This window comes from Aedes aegypti, chromosome 1, assembly GCF_002204515.2.
Source record: "Aedes aegypti strain LVP_AGWG chromosome 1, AaegL5.0 Primary Assembly, whole genome shotgun sequence".
Classification (NCBI taxonomy): domain Eukaryota; kingdom Metazoa; phylum Arthropoda; class Insecta; order Diptera; family Culicidae; genus Aedes; species Aedes aegypti.
Window position 1 is genome coordinate 203,085,813 of NC_035107.1, and position 16,085 is coordinate 203,101,897.

Genomic DNA, 16,085 nt, shown 5'->3' on the forward strand with positions numbered 1-16,085 from the left:
CATTAGCCAATTTGTTCAAAGTTTTACGTATGTGTTATTTTTTTTAAGTCGAAGGACACCTTCTGGCAGGATTTAAGACACCTTCTGGCAGAACTTAATTCTAGTTTGGCGAAAAGGAAAACGCATAAGTTTTCACTAGAGTCGTCCCCAGTGGAACGGTATATGCATCCACTTTTCATCAATCTACTAAAATTCGCGTCATAAGCGTCACACTATAGAGTAAAGTGAGGCAAAAGTTCGAGTGGGGCAAGAGTTTCTTTTTAATATTTCTAGCTCAATTCAAAACAAAACTTATAAATGTCATGGTGGTTCGAATTCTATTCAAGTAAGAGACTTTTACTCCAAATATCATAAAAATTATGGGGGGGGGTCCGTAGCCTTGAGGTTACGCTTTCGCTTCATGAGCGGAAGGTCATGGATTCAATTCCCAGCCCTCCAAAAAAATAACCCGTCCAGCCACCATAAGACGCCGCACGGAGGACCGTGCTTAGGGGAGCACATCCATCCTCCGTCAGTATCAGATGGTGACTGAGACAAACTGACCCACTTCGCAGGCAGCTAGCCTCAAACGACTCAGGAACACGGCAAAACGAACCACCTCAAGAGCAATGGACTATGGCTTATGGAAAGCGATTGGACCAACAGCAGAGCACTCTCCTACCTGCTCGGTGTGAGAGCAAAAGAGCAGAAGAGAGTTAAAGCAGATGTAAATATAGATTAGTTAAAAATAGAACTGTATCGGTAAAGAAGATACAGATAAACTTTGTACCACGAGCACAAAGTGCCTCAAAAAAAATCATAAAAATTGATTAAGATTTGGAAAAGTTATGGCTATTTGTTGTTTTTCGACGTGAATATTGTAATTTTCGGTCTAACTTTCGTTGCATGAAACCAAATGAAGATAAAATATTTTTCAATATGTAAGGGCGTTTCTAGGTCTATCATAAGGATGCTTTGAGGTGTATTAGTTTTAGCATAAATGCTTGGAAACCATTTTTGGCCCATAGTGGGGCAAAAGTTCGAATCAGCGGGGCAAAAGTTCGACCCATGTATAAACTCACGGAAAAATTTGCAAATTGCCTAAAATCCACATATTATCTTCAAATTTAGCTAAATTTGCCTGATCGTGCGAAAAATGTCACCAAAATTTTCAATTTTATCTCAGTTTTGCGAAAAACTGCTATATTTGAGTATATTACAATTAACCCTGTTTTGTGTGTATTTTTCGGTAAACTTAAGTTTACGGCAGGTTTAAAGTATGCCTGTCATAGAAGTATCGATATTTTGTGTTTTATCCAGCGAACTTTTGCCTCACACTAGATTCGAACTCTTGCCCCACCGGTGAGGCAAAAGTTCGTTTAAGACAATCAATTTTGAAACTGTTATAACTAAAAATTGGTAAGTTTGTTAAGCAAAATTATAGCCAATGTGTTGAAGGTTCACTGTATGGTATTCGTTTTGTTTCAACTGCTATTGTTTTCCTGGAAACTTTGATTATACCACTAAGGTCGAACTTTTGCCCCACCTTACTCTATATACTTATGGGAATGATATGATGCTTCATAGAAACAAATTGAAACTATATCAGGCCTCATGAAATACTGTTACTATTGTTACTTGCTAAATTCAACAGGTAAGATGTCACCTAGCTTGGATTTGGACATAATTTTGTACTTAGAACGCAATTCAAGCGTGTGCTAGAATAAGGGCAAGTTGCATGATCGATTTATCCTCATCGATCCTCTCTTCTGTGTACACTGTTAGAGCCAATAGGTATTTTTCAAATGTTGCTGGCAAGTGAAAATACTCTTTTTATATATGAAAAAACACTTATCACATCGGAAACATGTTTACCGACTCATTATGGATGGAATTCGTTTGTAAAAAAGCCTTAAATCAATGTATATTGTTGATAAAATGCGACTCACCCTCACAGGCGCGAACATGGTCAGCATGCCTTTTCCAATATTCAGTTGAAATGATATGACATTACTCCTGTCGACAAACGATGCTTTACGATGCTGCTGCTGGTGCCTGCGAGTACCCCCATGATGCCGATGTGCCGCGTGATGCTGTTTCCGTTGATCACCAGCCCCAATACCACCGCCACCGCTTCCAGATGCTTCACCCGGTGAACGTCTACAGCTGCGATCGTAAACTGAATAGAATATCCCGTCCGAATCTGACTCAGATTCCGAATTGGTGGCTGATGAGCTGGAATCTGTGAAATGCAACGATTGAACCAACGGTTTATTTGAAGTGGTAAAACAGAGGGACTTACCGAGCTGTATAGCACTTTGGCACATAGTAAACGGAGCATATATGCTGTCCATCATTCCCATGTTGGCGAGGTTGATCGGCGGTTCCTGAAATGCCACCCTTGAAGCACTAATATTGGCACTGGCTTCCGCTGCCGCTGTAGCCGCCGGTGCAGTCGGTTCCCAGAGCAGAAGATCCGTGCTGATGCGATTGTAAATTACTTCGTACAGGTGTTTTGACCTATTGATTACAACAATATTTTGCATTCAAATATTCAGAAAAGTTAAAACCATACTCACTTGAGCTGTAAACTAACAACCGGCAAATCGATCCGTATCTGCAGTTTACTAAGCTTCATTGCCGCCGAGCAGAATGCGTTCAGCTCCTCAGTATCACCGGGCAGTGTAAGCATCTCTGGATCATCTGCCGATGCTTTCATGTGCGGTGTATCACTTTCGCGACACACTCGTTTTGCACTGAATGGGGTGTCCTCTTTGCTACGCCCTGTCGTAACTCCAATGCTCTCACCCGATGTAGGATCACTATCACTTTCCTCGCAAGCCATGCTACGCTTTTGTGGATTCGGTTCCGGATTTGTGTTTGTTTCCTGTAGCTTTTGCATGGCAGCTTCACTAGGGATTTCGATAACGATTCTGGGGTATTCCACACGTGGATTGTCGGTCATCACAGCTTTGCCAATATGTACACTGTCACTCTTCAGATCACTTTCATGGTAGAAGAGCTGAATCTCGTTGGCCGAAATGTCATAGAGAGGATGCGGATTCATGGCTATGCTGGCTCGAGCCTGCTGCAAATTAACGAGAATATAGTCCGATCTGACGTTGCGACGCCACCAAGGAACGCGTTGCGGATCATGAATTGGCCTTAGATCCGGAATCGGAAATCTTAATCGAAAATCAATGGCAGGGGATTCTATATAGAGATCGGTTTTTGGTTCCATCTTCCGAGTAGGTCCCACGTTTGATGGCGATGCAGGAGAATTCACTGGAGTAGATTGACTGTAGTAGGATGCAAATGGAGACTGATAGATTAAGGAACTCAGTCGATCGAGAATAGTGATGTCGAACTCGGTTAGGAATGGAGCAAGCGAAAACCGAATTTCGCTTCGGGGTGCAGTGAATCGCTTTCCGCTTGATCCTTTTATAGCATTGCAAGTTTGTTTGAAAGTGACTCCCAGTTCGGGTCGTTTTGGCAGTGCAGTTGATTTTCTATCCCGATAGAACTCCAGTAAGGGAACGGAAACGTCTTGCAAAACTTCTCGGAGATCAGCTCGGGCTATGGATATTGAAAAACGCAGAACAGATCCGAGCCGATTTCGTTGCTCGTCTCCTTCTATGATGATTGGCGAAAGAAGCAATCGTAAATGGCTACTATCACAGCCTGAATCCATGATGAGTCCCGCATTCAGAATGTCATTTGCTCCCAGTCCAAGTCCCAGGTTACCCACTGCGTGGAAAAATCGCTCAGACTTTGTTTGTAGCTTCTGTACGCTCGCTTCACTTAAAGGTGATTCATTGACTTGACTACTCTCCACAAGTAAATCTTCATGCAATAGCACGAAAGCAATTGCTGCTACCCTCACATTAAATTTGGAAATATCCGCATCCGCATCCGGATCAATCATTCTCCTCCTGCTGGCGGACGTCGTCCTGGAAGCCATACTAGACGAAGTGAACGAGCTTGTCATGGAACTGTTCGACGACTCTATCATTTCCGATACACCTTCATCTTCCCGGAAATTATTCCCCAGAAATTCGGCTTGTTCTTGAATCATTGTCTGCATCGGATCAGCCAATGACCACCCCTGATTCAAACCGATTCCTCCGCTCATGCGGTTTATGTTGTGCTTCAAATCGTATTCCGTTTCCTCATATCGGTGCTCTTTTGGTGTCAAATCAGGAGGAGAACATTTAGGAGGTGCTGGAATCTCATTCAACCCAAGCAATGTATCGCTTAGCAATACAATGGAGTGTAACTGCCGAGGCGAAAGAAATAGTTGCAGACATCCCAAGGACATCTCCAGCTCAACATTTGGTCCACTCAAATTGTCAGCTTGTTTCATTTTGATCCGAATTTCCTGCTTCGATGTGATCTTTCCAGCCAAGATTTCGCCAGACGGAAAGCATTCCAAGTAATCGTCGTCCTCGTCTTCTTCCGCCTCGGAGGGAGCTCCGCTCGTGCTGCCTTTGCTGTCGGTACGTTTATAACTATGACTATTACTACTATCACAAGCGCTTGTATAACTATAGAACTCGGCACTATTGCCAGACGCCGTTGGATCCGGTAAATCCGATATCGTACTGAGGAACTGCTCACTGGTGATAATGTTTTCACGATTATCGGCCCCGGAGGACTCCGGTTGCTGCTGTTGTCGTCGTCGCTGCTGCTGTCGTGGATTGTGTATCCGGAATTCCTCCGTGTAGAATGTGATACCTTCCATACTGATGTGGTGTGTGGCGTGTGTGGAAATAAGGAAAGATTTCTGCTTCGACCGTTGCTCGTGCTGGTCGTCACTGGCGGTATCCGACGATTGGCGCTCGGGAGGGTCATTCCCAGCTTCATTTTGGTAATCGATACTGGAATAGAGAGTTGAGGCAAACTGTTATACGATAGAGCTAAAATAGGACACAGGCACTGTCTTCAGCCTTTTGGTTGCTTACTTTATCTTAAATGTACAATCATGATTTAATGGCACAGTCGAGAAACATTCCTTACGAAAACACTCAAGGCTGAAGCGGGTTCCGCACTCTACCTGGCGAAATAAGACAAGACTTTTCTTTTTCTCAATGGATTTGGATTGATTATATGTAGGAGCGAGATGAGTGATAAGAGAATCTCCTGCCCGACAGAAAAAATCAGTCTGCTGTTGATGAAGGATTAATCTATTCTAACAAGAGTGCGTCTTGTTCTACTCCTAGCGGTTTGGATAATTGGTCGGGGTTCTGCTAAACCGCACCAAGTGCCATTTTTCCCAAATTGAGTTTTTTTACACCAGAGGACTCACATAATCATAACCTTTCTACCAGAGGCGCATCCACGTTTGAAACCATGGGTAGGACAAACGTTGGCAAATATTTTGTGCACAGTGAAGAAAAATTTAAACCCTGGACTGGAATTGAATGATACTATATTTGAACGCTATATTCAAACGCAAAGGGGTGTAAGTGACATGTTGGTCGGTATTAGTTGAGTTGAGTAGAGGAAAGTCAACTATTTCTAAGCGTACTAACAATATTTTCTGCTTATCTGAATAGACTGGTTTGATTTTTGCCTCACATACAATTGGTATAGAATGAAAAATTGCTGAAAAAATTTCAAAGTAGTTTTTCTCAAATCTAGATTTTTGTCACTTTTTTGTTCCTTTGCTTCTTACATTACGTGACATAACGTCAAGTATTACTGGTATTTTTTTTTGCCTATCTTTACGTATTTCATCAGAAATTTATTTAGGTTTTTGCCTAAATATTCAAAAATAATCCGAAAATTTCTTAAGGAATTCATTTAGTGATTAGTTCCTAAGATATATCTCCATGAATTTTCCTAAGGATTTCCCCAAGATTATCCAGGAGACCTCAAGAATTGAACCTGGATTTTCCCAAAAGAAACCACAGAAATGGAATTTGTTCATAGATTATTTCAGAAACCATCTGCATTCCTCCAAAAATACTTTGAGAATTTTTTTCAAGAAAATCGTTACTTCTCCAAATATTTATACAGTTATTCGTCCATCGATTTTCCTGGGACATCCTTCAAGAATCCAGGTTAAATCGTCTCCTAAAACTCAATCAATAACTTTCTAACCAGAAATTTCAAGGGATTTCATTAATTTTTTTTTTCAGGATTTATATGAGAGTTCAACTGGAAATTTCTTTAAAGATTGCTACAGAAATTTGTACAGTAATTCTTTGAGATTTTCTCAAGTAAGTCTTGGAAGTTTTTTCAGGAATTCATCCAGGAATGTCTTCAAGGAAATGCCTAGGATTTTTTTCTGAATGATAACTACGTGATGTATTTTCGACGAAAATTCTAGAGTAACCTCTGATGAAGTTTGGATGAGTCACCCTAATTGAATAAGGATTTATGACTCTGGACGCTTGAGGAAGTTCAAGAAGATTTAATTCAATCGAAAAAAAAATCAATTAAATCTTGGGATAGTAATTCTCGAGATTTTCTAAAAGAAAAGCTTGAAAAACATTGGAAATCCCTATAGTTATTTGTGTTGGAATATTTGGAGGAATTATTGGAAAAATGCTGTAGAACTTGAATAAAGATTTTAAGATTGCATGGGGTATTTTTTTAACTTTTTATGAAATATTTGAAAACATTGCAAGAAAAATTCCTTGAAAAACAAACGATTTGTTCGAAGAAGGAAATTTCGAATTTTGGATTGGAAACATGCATGAATTCTGAAAGAAATCCATCCTCATAAATAGGCGAAGATATTCTTGAAAGGTTACCTTAAAAAAAACAGATGAGTTATATTTTTTCTCAAATACTCTGGAATAAACCTTTGTGGATTATCTAGGAAGAAATCCTGTAGAAATATTTGGAAGATCTCCTAGAGTGACAACTGGAGTATGCGTTTGAAGGATTAGTAAAAAATATTTGGAGGAAATTCTAGGATAGTTTCTGAAAGAAAATCAAAGTAATACATAAAAATTACTGAAGGTAGTAGCTTTGGAGTTCTCAAGGAATTCCTGGAGCTAATTTTTGATAAATTCTAAAAGCATCTTTTTGAAAATCGCTGGAAGAATTTCTAGGAGAATTGGTAGAGAAATCTAGGAAGAATTTCTAGGAAGATCACTGTAGGAGACCCTGAAAGTAAGTAGCAAAGCAAAAGTTTTCAGGAGATACTAAAATAGCATGCAAATTGTTTCATCGCACAGAAACTTCAACAAACGGTTAAAAAAGTTATTTGAGCAATTATTAAAGTTAGTTTATCAGGACTTTTACTATAGATATCCTCAACCGATCTTCTCAAAAGCCAGTCACGCTTCAGTAGGCATAAGAAAACCATGAAAAACCTTATCGTGTCTTCCATCCTACATAAGTTAAAGTACGACATCGAGTTTGTATGTATATTGAACAGATGATAAATAGTTTAATTCATATTTCAAGCTTTCTGTTTTTTTTTTTTTTTGTTAAATCGTGGGTAGGACAACCCTTTGACTGTCCTACCCAGGCCTTTTTGTGCGTAGTACATGTCCTACCTGTCCTACCCACTTCCCGCGCCACTGCTTTCTACCATAGAAATATCGAATAATTTGAACAGTCCCTTGTAATCTTAGATCACAAATTTTCTTTGGAAGGACACGTCAAACTGTAATTTTGTTCAGCCAGAGTGAACCATAAACCAACGCACGTCATCAAAGGAAATTCATTTTTCAGATGTAAAGCTAGATTTTTCATTTTTTTTTTTCAATTCGATTCAAATTCCTTACAATTTATCCATTTCAAGCAACTCATAGAAACAGAGGCCAGTGAAAATGGGCAGCAATTGACTAATTAAAATTAAATATTGTTCCGGTGGCGTTGATCTATTTTCTTTGAAATTTTATCCAGCCACACCGCACTAAGTACTGTTTATCTGAAAATCACATTTTGACATGAAGTGAAGACATTAACATGCAATAAATAATTAGATTTGCTTGTTATCTTCTTCTTCTTCTTCTTCTTCTTGGCATTAACGTCCTCACGGAGAAGGAGCCTGCTTCTCAGCTTAGTGTTCTTATGAGCACTTCCACAGTTATTAACTGAGAGCTTTCTTTGCCTATATTGCCATTTTCGCATTCGTATATCGTGTGGCAAGTACGATTATACTCTATGCCCAGGGAAGTCAAGGAAATTTCCATTACGAAAGAACCTGGATCGACCGGGATTCGAACCCAGACACCTTCAGCATGGCTTTGCTTTGTAGCCGCGGACTCTAACCACTCGGCTAAGGAAGGCCCCATACAATATGTTAATCAAACAACACAGGAGCCGTAATGAAATAACGAATTAATTTAATCTGATACTGTGTGAACAACTGAGGTGGACTTGGTGCGCTTTAGTTGTTCAGAAAGTTGTATTATCGCCATCAAACCACGTCAGGCAGAGTGCACATTACTTGTTTCAAGTTTATCACCCTTCATTCAAGAAGTGATGATGACCTAGTGGTAGCTCACTAGATTACCACTCAGAAGGCACGAGTTCGAATCCCGATGTTCTATCCGATGGTAATGGAATTCAAACTACTTTTACATTATGTGGTTATTTTTATATTACAGTAAAAAATCAGCAGGTTAATGTACAGCTGAAATGATAATCATTCCTGGTAAACACTTCACGCATTGAACTTCGAACTTGATCAGCAAAAGTGCACCAAATGGGAGCAACTTGGTGCGCTTTGGCAGAGCAAATTCATGGTTTTCTTCGATCATTAGAATCTATGTATAAACACGTGAGGACCTTGATTAAATACATACGAATCCTTCCCAATCTTCGTACATAAACACTTGTCACAAGGATTCTAGCATGCATGGTGATTAGACCTGTTCATATTTAAAAAAATGTCTGGAAATCTTGCGGTCAAGCAATATTCTGAATTCTCATGCTAAGAACAATGTCTGGTCAAATTTTCAGCTCATTTGATAGAGATTTCACTATGCTTCAAGTTGAAAAGGTGTTGTTGGCTTATTTAAGGGTTTGAAAAATCATAACTCAATACTCATAAATTAAAATCACTTGCTTTTACCACCTATTGAAAGCTATTCTGTTTAGGTTTGTCGAACACGCCAATAAGATTGAATGAAGTTTAAACATCGTTTCATCGAGATTTGTTCTCCACAGTACCCAGAAATCACGTTTTTCTAAATATATATTTATGCTATAAAAACACACATTGGCATTATTTTTCCAGGCCCTAGTCAACGGAATCCAAATATAATAAATCTATGAAATCATTGACCATTAACAGCTTACATGTTGCTTTAGAAAATAAATTAAAAAAATTCCCAAACATCGAACAACCCATCCTAACCTGATGATAGTTAAATCGTGCATGACACATGTACCGTCGAATGAATGAATTAAACAAGTTAGCATTGCTTTTTCTTTCCGAGTAATGATTGTTTTGATCGTATTTCACTGACTATTCAGAACGATTTGAAAACAATCATTATCATCGACTGTGAAAAAGCAGTGCTAACGTGTTCATTTCTTACATTCCTTGAAGCTCACGGTGATGTTCTTGGCTCACCCACAGCGGATTTACGAATGTGCTTCCTAATTGCCTATTTTTTACAATTTATTTTCGTAAGATAAAAGGTATCTTTAAACGGGATTGAGTTTTAAAAATACATAGTCATCATGTTCTGGAAATTCAAAATCCGAAATTTTCATACAGATATATTTTTTAGGGAGAAAACTTCCTAAAAATAGTGATTTTCAAGAACCTTGAAGTACAAACCTTAAACAAACTATGTTTAAACTAGGGACGTTCCGATATTGCGAAGTATCGATATTTGAATCGATACGATTATCGAATCAAAGTATCGATACCACCGATATATTGATTCAAAATATCGATACAGGTATGTTCCTTTTTTATACCGTTCCGATTTTGTCACGCTCCGATTTTGTCACGTTCCGATTTCGTCAACAAATTATTACGGTTTTATCAACACACGGATAAGATGGACCCATCCATCAACAATCGAGAGTTGCTCTGGCCACAGCCTAACAATAACTGGAAATTGTGATTAGCTGAATACGTATTTAAGAGATTTGCAGAGACCTTGCCCTTTTCTTATATAACATGGCGTAAAAGAATTTTCTATGTAAATTTGGTAGACATATATACCCTCCTCCCTCTATGGTTTGAAATAATTTGTATGGCACTTAAGATATCTCAAATCCCCCAGCTTCCCCCAATAACTGCTTACATGATTAATGGACGATCCCATATATGTTCAGTTCTTTTTGATAAGGGATGCACTTGGGAATGAACTCAAGAAGGCAAGGCATGATCGGTTTTATTTTATTTTTGATAAGGCTGTCGACCTTGTCATATTTTGGACATTATCTTCTATCTCTCAAAATCGAAAGCATTGCACAAATTATAGCAAACAGCAATTGATTAGATCCTGTTCCAAGGGGTAGGGTACGAGGTCCTTTCTTAGCCGAGGGGAATGGAAAGTTCCTTGACTTCCCTGGGCATAGAGTATCATCGTACTTGCCTCACGATATGCACTGCAAATGCACATGCAAATATGGCAGCTTTGGCAAAGAAAGCTCTCAGTTAATAACTGTGGAAGAACATAAGAAGCTGAGAAGCATGCTATGTCCCAGATAAGACGTAATGCCAAGAAGAAGAAGAAGATGGAGAAGATGGGAAGAGGTCCAGCAAAACTAAGCAATCTGTAGAAGATTTTGTTGCCATCCCAAATTTGCTGGAATATTGATCTTTGAGCAGACATGAACCCCTTCACCACATTGAGACTAAGAGGTTAATTAGGTGTCTTATATCAACAGCCAAACGCTTATTCAGAAAACTTTACAAAAGAGTTTCTTACCAAAAAGTTCTTATTTGGTGATGCTTGTTCTAGAGTTTGTACACTTCTGTGGTTTTGATGAACTTCTATATAAATAAAAATGGAATTGTGTTTGCACGTCACGAAATGCCTTAAGAACGGCCTGATAGACATGATTATTTAACGAATCAGTGTTCCAACGTGTTTGGGTGAAGGAAACGATTTGGAAAATTATCTGGAATAACTGGAAAAACACCTGGAATCGAATCTGTCGTTTGGTATAGGAGATTGCATGCCATTTTTAAGCAGCCTACTTGATGGCAAAATAAAGCTTGACGGGATCATTATTTATGTATTGTATTTATTATTATATTTATTTAACAAAAAACTGGAACTTAAGGTTAGTTTATTGCCAGTCTATTTGTGATCTAATGTAAAGCTAAAAGGCGATGGTGGTGCTGTTCTAGATTGATGATTAGTACATCGTTGTCGAAGTTGGTAGTAATGACTTGAAAGAAAGATTACCAAAATTATTTTACTGTTAAATTTGGCAATTCAAAGCACAGAAAACCTAATTATTCATTTCAATTTGCAAAACTTTCTCAACATAACTCCACATTTAATCGTCAGTCGGATGTAACAAAAAATTAAAAAAATATCTTTGCAAAAAAGCTCTCAGTTGATAACTGCGGAAGTGTTTACAAGAACACTAAGCCTAGAAAAAGGCTCTTTCTCAAATGGAATGTAATGCCATAAAGAAAAAGAAGAAGCAGAATGATGAGGATGAATAGTAGAAAATGAAGTTGTTTCTTGTTCAATCTTTCTTTTTTTAATTCTTAAAAAAAAAAAACAATGATCAGCTTGCCCTACTTCCTGTAGTTATTTTTACAAATATGACGTACCATGTGATGTAAAGGACATTTATGTGATTATCGTTTAGATATTCTATATTACATTTATTAAAACTCTAACCTAGAAAACTAAAACTGTTAATGATTTATTACTAAATCATATTGATTGATCGGACTCGGCAATCAACTTCCATAACGAACCTATAAGAATGAACAATCTGAATGCTCCTCACGGCTCCTAAACATCAATACTATGCATTTATATGATGAAAATGTGTATTATCCTGACAAAACTGCAATTTTCATTTCAAATTTGTAAAACATTTTGTATAAGAAAATTATTCCGTTTTTATCAAGGTTCCGTTTTTGTCAACTGAAAATCGCCGATCGTGTTGATAAAAACGGAACATACCTGTATATCGGAATATCATATGATATATTTTAATGGAGCAAAATTCCTTTATGTAACGCTTAGCGGCGTGCTGTTTAGTTTCTTAAGATTAAAAAAAAAATCTTTGGATACTCAAGATTATTGCTATTTTGAACGACATTAAAATAAATATCTTCTGTTAAGATACATTCTAGTAGAATTCGTATGGAAACTGCTTTCACTGAACACTGAAACTGAATACTGAAACTGAATACAAGAAATAAATTATATGAAAAAACCTTACAATTTTTTTCCACATGTGAGATGTAGAGGTCTTTGCAACTCTTAAACAGCTTATCAGACACATTCCACGCACATCTACGCCAAGGTATCAAAAATTCAAACTATGAAATATTTCCAAAGCTATGCAGAACATGAAAGACAATATGTTGAATTGTATAAAAAACATAAATTTGATTGAAAATACAGTGACAAACATACCTGAAAAGTTATATAAAGTTCATATAATTTGTTGGTGAGAAATTGAAACATTAAACAACATTTTTATAAAAGCCCTGTATCATAGTTTATCAAGTGTAATATGATTATCTTATCCGTTAACTAGAAGGGTATTAGATGACATTGTTATGTGTGGGTTTTAATTTTTTCAAACAAATTGTTGGTTCTTTGAAAACGTATTTTTTCAAATAGTCACATTATTATGGTGTCGCGTTACGAAAATAGCCTTATTTTTGACATTGTAAAATAAATACTTCTTATAGAACTCTTATATTTTGGGTTCTCTTCCTACTCGTCAAGATACGTGTTTCCATAAAAAAAGATTTAAAATCGGACCATTCTTCGAGAAGTTACACTAGGTGCAAAGTTTTGGTGTCGCGTTACGTTAATTTTAATCGTAAATTTTCAGGATGAAACTACAAATTTCAAAATGCTCGTTCTCAGCAATGCTACAACCGATTTTCAAAATTTTTGATTTGTAGTAGATGGAAATAGTTATACTAGCTTTCAGCGTTGGTGCCACCCCACTAAAACCCTCCCCGTTTTTGTAAAATGTGGGTATGTCTGTTTTCTCTTGTTTTTCACTGATCAAGTAGCTCTGGTTTTTAATGAACTCGTTGGCTAGTGACCCAAATCTTATCAGACAGGTGCCGTTTGTTGCAGGAATAGTCTCTTAGGCTTCGTGGCCGTGCGGTTAGCGGCGTCAGTCGTTCAGGCGTATTGTGCCATGAAGTGTGGGTTCGATTCCCGCTCCAGTCGGTGGAAACTTTTCGTCAAACGAAAAATTCATCATCGGGCTACTGGGTGTTTCGTGTTATCCGTTGCCTAATGTTTGTGATCGCTCAGTCTGTGCAGCCTTGAGCTGAAGACGGTGTAAATTGTCTTGTCTAGATGTTGTGGAATACTTGGCTTTGATGGTAAACAACGTGGCTTCAGCGGATAATCCGGAATATCCGTTAAAATGGTCAATTCATGAAAATAATCCAAGACAGTTTTTTTTGCAAACTCAACAGAACCCCTGATAATAAAACGCAATAGATAATTAGAATTGTTCATGGACCTAGGTGGTCACAATAATGGCCACTAAAAGATCCGGAACATCCGTAAAAATGGTCATTTCGTGAAAATCATCCTTGATCACTGCGCTTTTTTCAAAACATATCAGAAATTAATTACTAAACATAACGGATGATTGGGATTGTTCTTGGATATAGGTGGCCACTATAAAGCTCTTAAGAGGATCTGGAGCAACCGTATACAATTGTCATGACATTTATTTATGTTGACATTCATCCTTTACGTTGTATAATAATGAATTTGATTAATTTTGTAATAAACTTCGGTGATCAAGGTGGTCTTTAATTTCAATACAAATTACACTTCTTCTTCCTGGCGTTAGTGTTCTTATGAGTACTTCCACAGTTATAAACTGAGAGCTTTCTTTGCCACTGACCAGCACCTTTCTGATAAGATTTGGGTCGCTCCTTAAAACCAGACCTAGAACTAGAGCTATTTGATTAGCTTTATGCAAACAAGAAAAAAAAGAAACATAGGGAAAGTGTACCAGTTATGACCATAGTGGTTCCCTATTTGGCCATATGTAAAATTTGAATAACTTTCACATTTTAAATCTTTTTGAATGTTTTTACATCAAGATATATGTTAAATCCAACTACTATAACATACAAACATTTTCAAAATTTGAAGACATTAAAGTAATCACGTATGGCGAAATAGGGAACCACTATGTCCATAACTGGTACACCTATCCTATTTACCTCTCACAAAAATATGGAAGGTTTCAGAAGAATTGCGCCAACGCTTAAATCTGGTACAACTATTTCCTTTCAATGAAAGCTCAAACAATCGGTTGAATAATTGAGGAACTGGGCCCAGATAGCCGTAGCGGTAAACGCGCAGCTATTCAGCAAGACCAAGCTGAGGGTCGTGGGTTCGAATCCCACCGGTCGAGGATCTTTTCGTAAAGGAAATTTTCTCGACTTCCCAGGGCATAGAGTATCTTCGTACCTGCCACACGATATACGCATGCAAAAATGGTCATTGGCACAGTAAGCTCTCAGTTAATAACTGTGGAAGTGCTCGTAAGAACACTAAGCTGAGAAACAGTCTCTTTCCCAGTAGGGACGTAATGCCAGAAAGAAGAAGAAGAATTGAGGAACTGAATTTTATGAGTTAAAATGTATTCACAGTTTCGCCTAATAATCTGATTTAATAACACTTATGTGCGGCAGAATTCCATGATATTCAGATCACAATTTTGAGACCATAAACGTCCTTAACAATTTTGCTAAAACATGATCCTCTAAAAACTACATGGCTACGTTGAAATTTTATTGGGTCAATATCTGGTTCAATTACACCCCTGTGCCACAAAATTCCGTATCCATTAGTAAATCATAAACCCCTGCACACGCTATGTCCGAACCAGCAGATTATAAAAATCGAATGTACATCAAATATTTTCATCATCTTTAAAAAGATCAGAAGAACGATTAAAAAATTTAACCCAAATAAAGTACAATTACCCCACTGTACAGCAGCTCTACATATTTTTCGTCTCATCATTAGGTAGCTTTTATGGTCGTTTACAAATTTCTGAAACAATATTCTTAAAATAATTTATTGAATCTTTTTAATAATTTTACCTATTTATCAGATCCATTAACTCCACTGTGTTATTGGATTTCGGATAGTTCCGACAACCATAAACGTCTGCTTGTTGACTTTGCCAAAAGCAAAACTACATCGTTGAAAGGTTTACATAATTTTATTTTACAATCAAATTGAATCATTCTACCATGTATCAAAGCTCAAGATTTTTCGCGCCGCCATCCGAAAGCACTGTACCGGAAACATTCTTAAAAAATCACAGAAAAATCTTAATATTATTGCAAAGAATTCAGTCAAATTTATATGGTGAAGACAAGCGCCATCTACGCTTTTACAAAGCACGACATTGAATTAATTTTAACCAGTGTCGGATCAAATTACCCCACTGTGAGGCAGAATGTCGAATGTATTAAACGAATAGCAATACTAGATATACATTTTTTCTGAAACCTGAAAGCAACATTACCGATTTTATCAATAAAAATAAAAAATGCTTTTTGCGTAACGCGACACCATTTGCAGAACCCTGTTGGAAGATAAACGTAACGCGGCGCTCATAAAATGAAATCAATGATTTCTGCAATTATTCAATATTTTCGTCCAGTTTGAAGTCACACTCTGATTCTTATCAATACATAGAAGGATTGCCTAGAACAAACCCGGATTATAAAAATTATATCAGAGCAGATATAGGCGATTACAGAGTGATGTTTAAAAAAGTGCATTTCAGCGATGGTGTCGCGTTACGAAATGCAACTGCTTTTAGTTACCATATATACAGTGTTATGTTTCAAAATGAATGTCACAACATCAAGTACATTTAATATGCAAGATATAAAACCTGTTTAATCACATGGTCACAAGGCATATTTCAGAGAACAGGCCTAATTTGATAATGAAAGTCGGTTCCTCGTGGTGTCG

General features: G+C 37.5%; 1 protein-coding gene across 6 annotated transcripts in view; it reads right to left on the reverse strand.

Annotated features, from left to right (window-relative positions):
- Window positions 1-16,085, reverse strand: part of LOC5578996 (autophagy-related protein 2 homolog A) — a 116,838-nt gene that overhangs the window by 17,827 nt on the left and 82,926 nt on the right. For all 6 annotated transcript variants that reach the window (XM_021857284.1, XM_021857282.1, XM_021857281.1 and 3 more), the window contains exons 5-7: window positions 2,559-4,856; window positions 2,282-2,499; window positions 1,929-2,221 (exon numbers count right to left, since the gene is read on the reverse strand). In XM_021857284.1, the coding sequence (XP_021712976.1) occupies window positions 1,929-2,221; window positions 2,282-2,499; window positions 2,559-4,856 (2,809 nt within the window). The remainder of the gene's footprint in view (window positions 1-1,928; window positions 2,222-2,281; window positions 2,500-2,558; window positions 4,857-16,085) is intronic.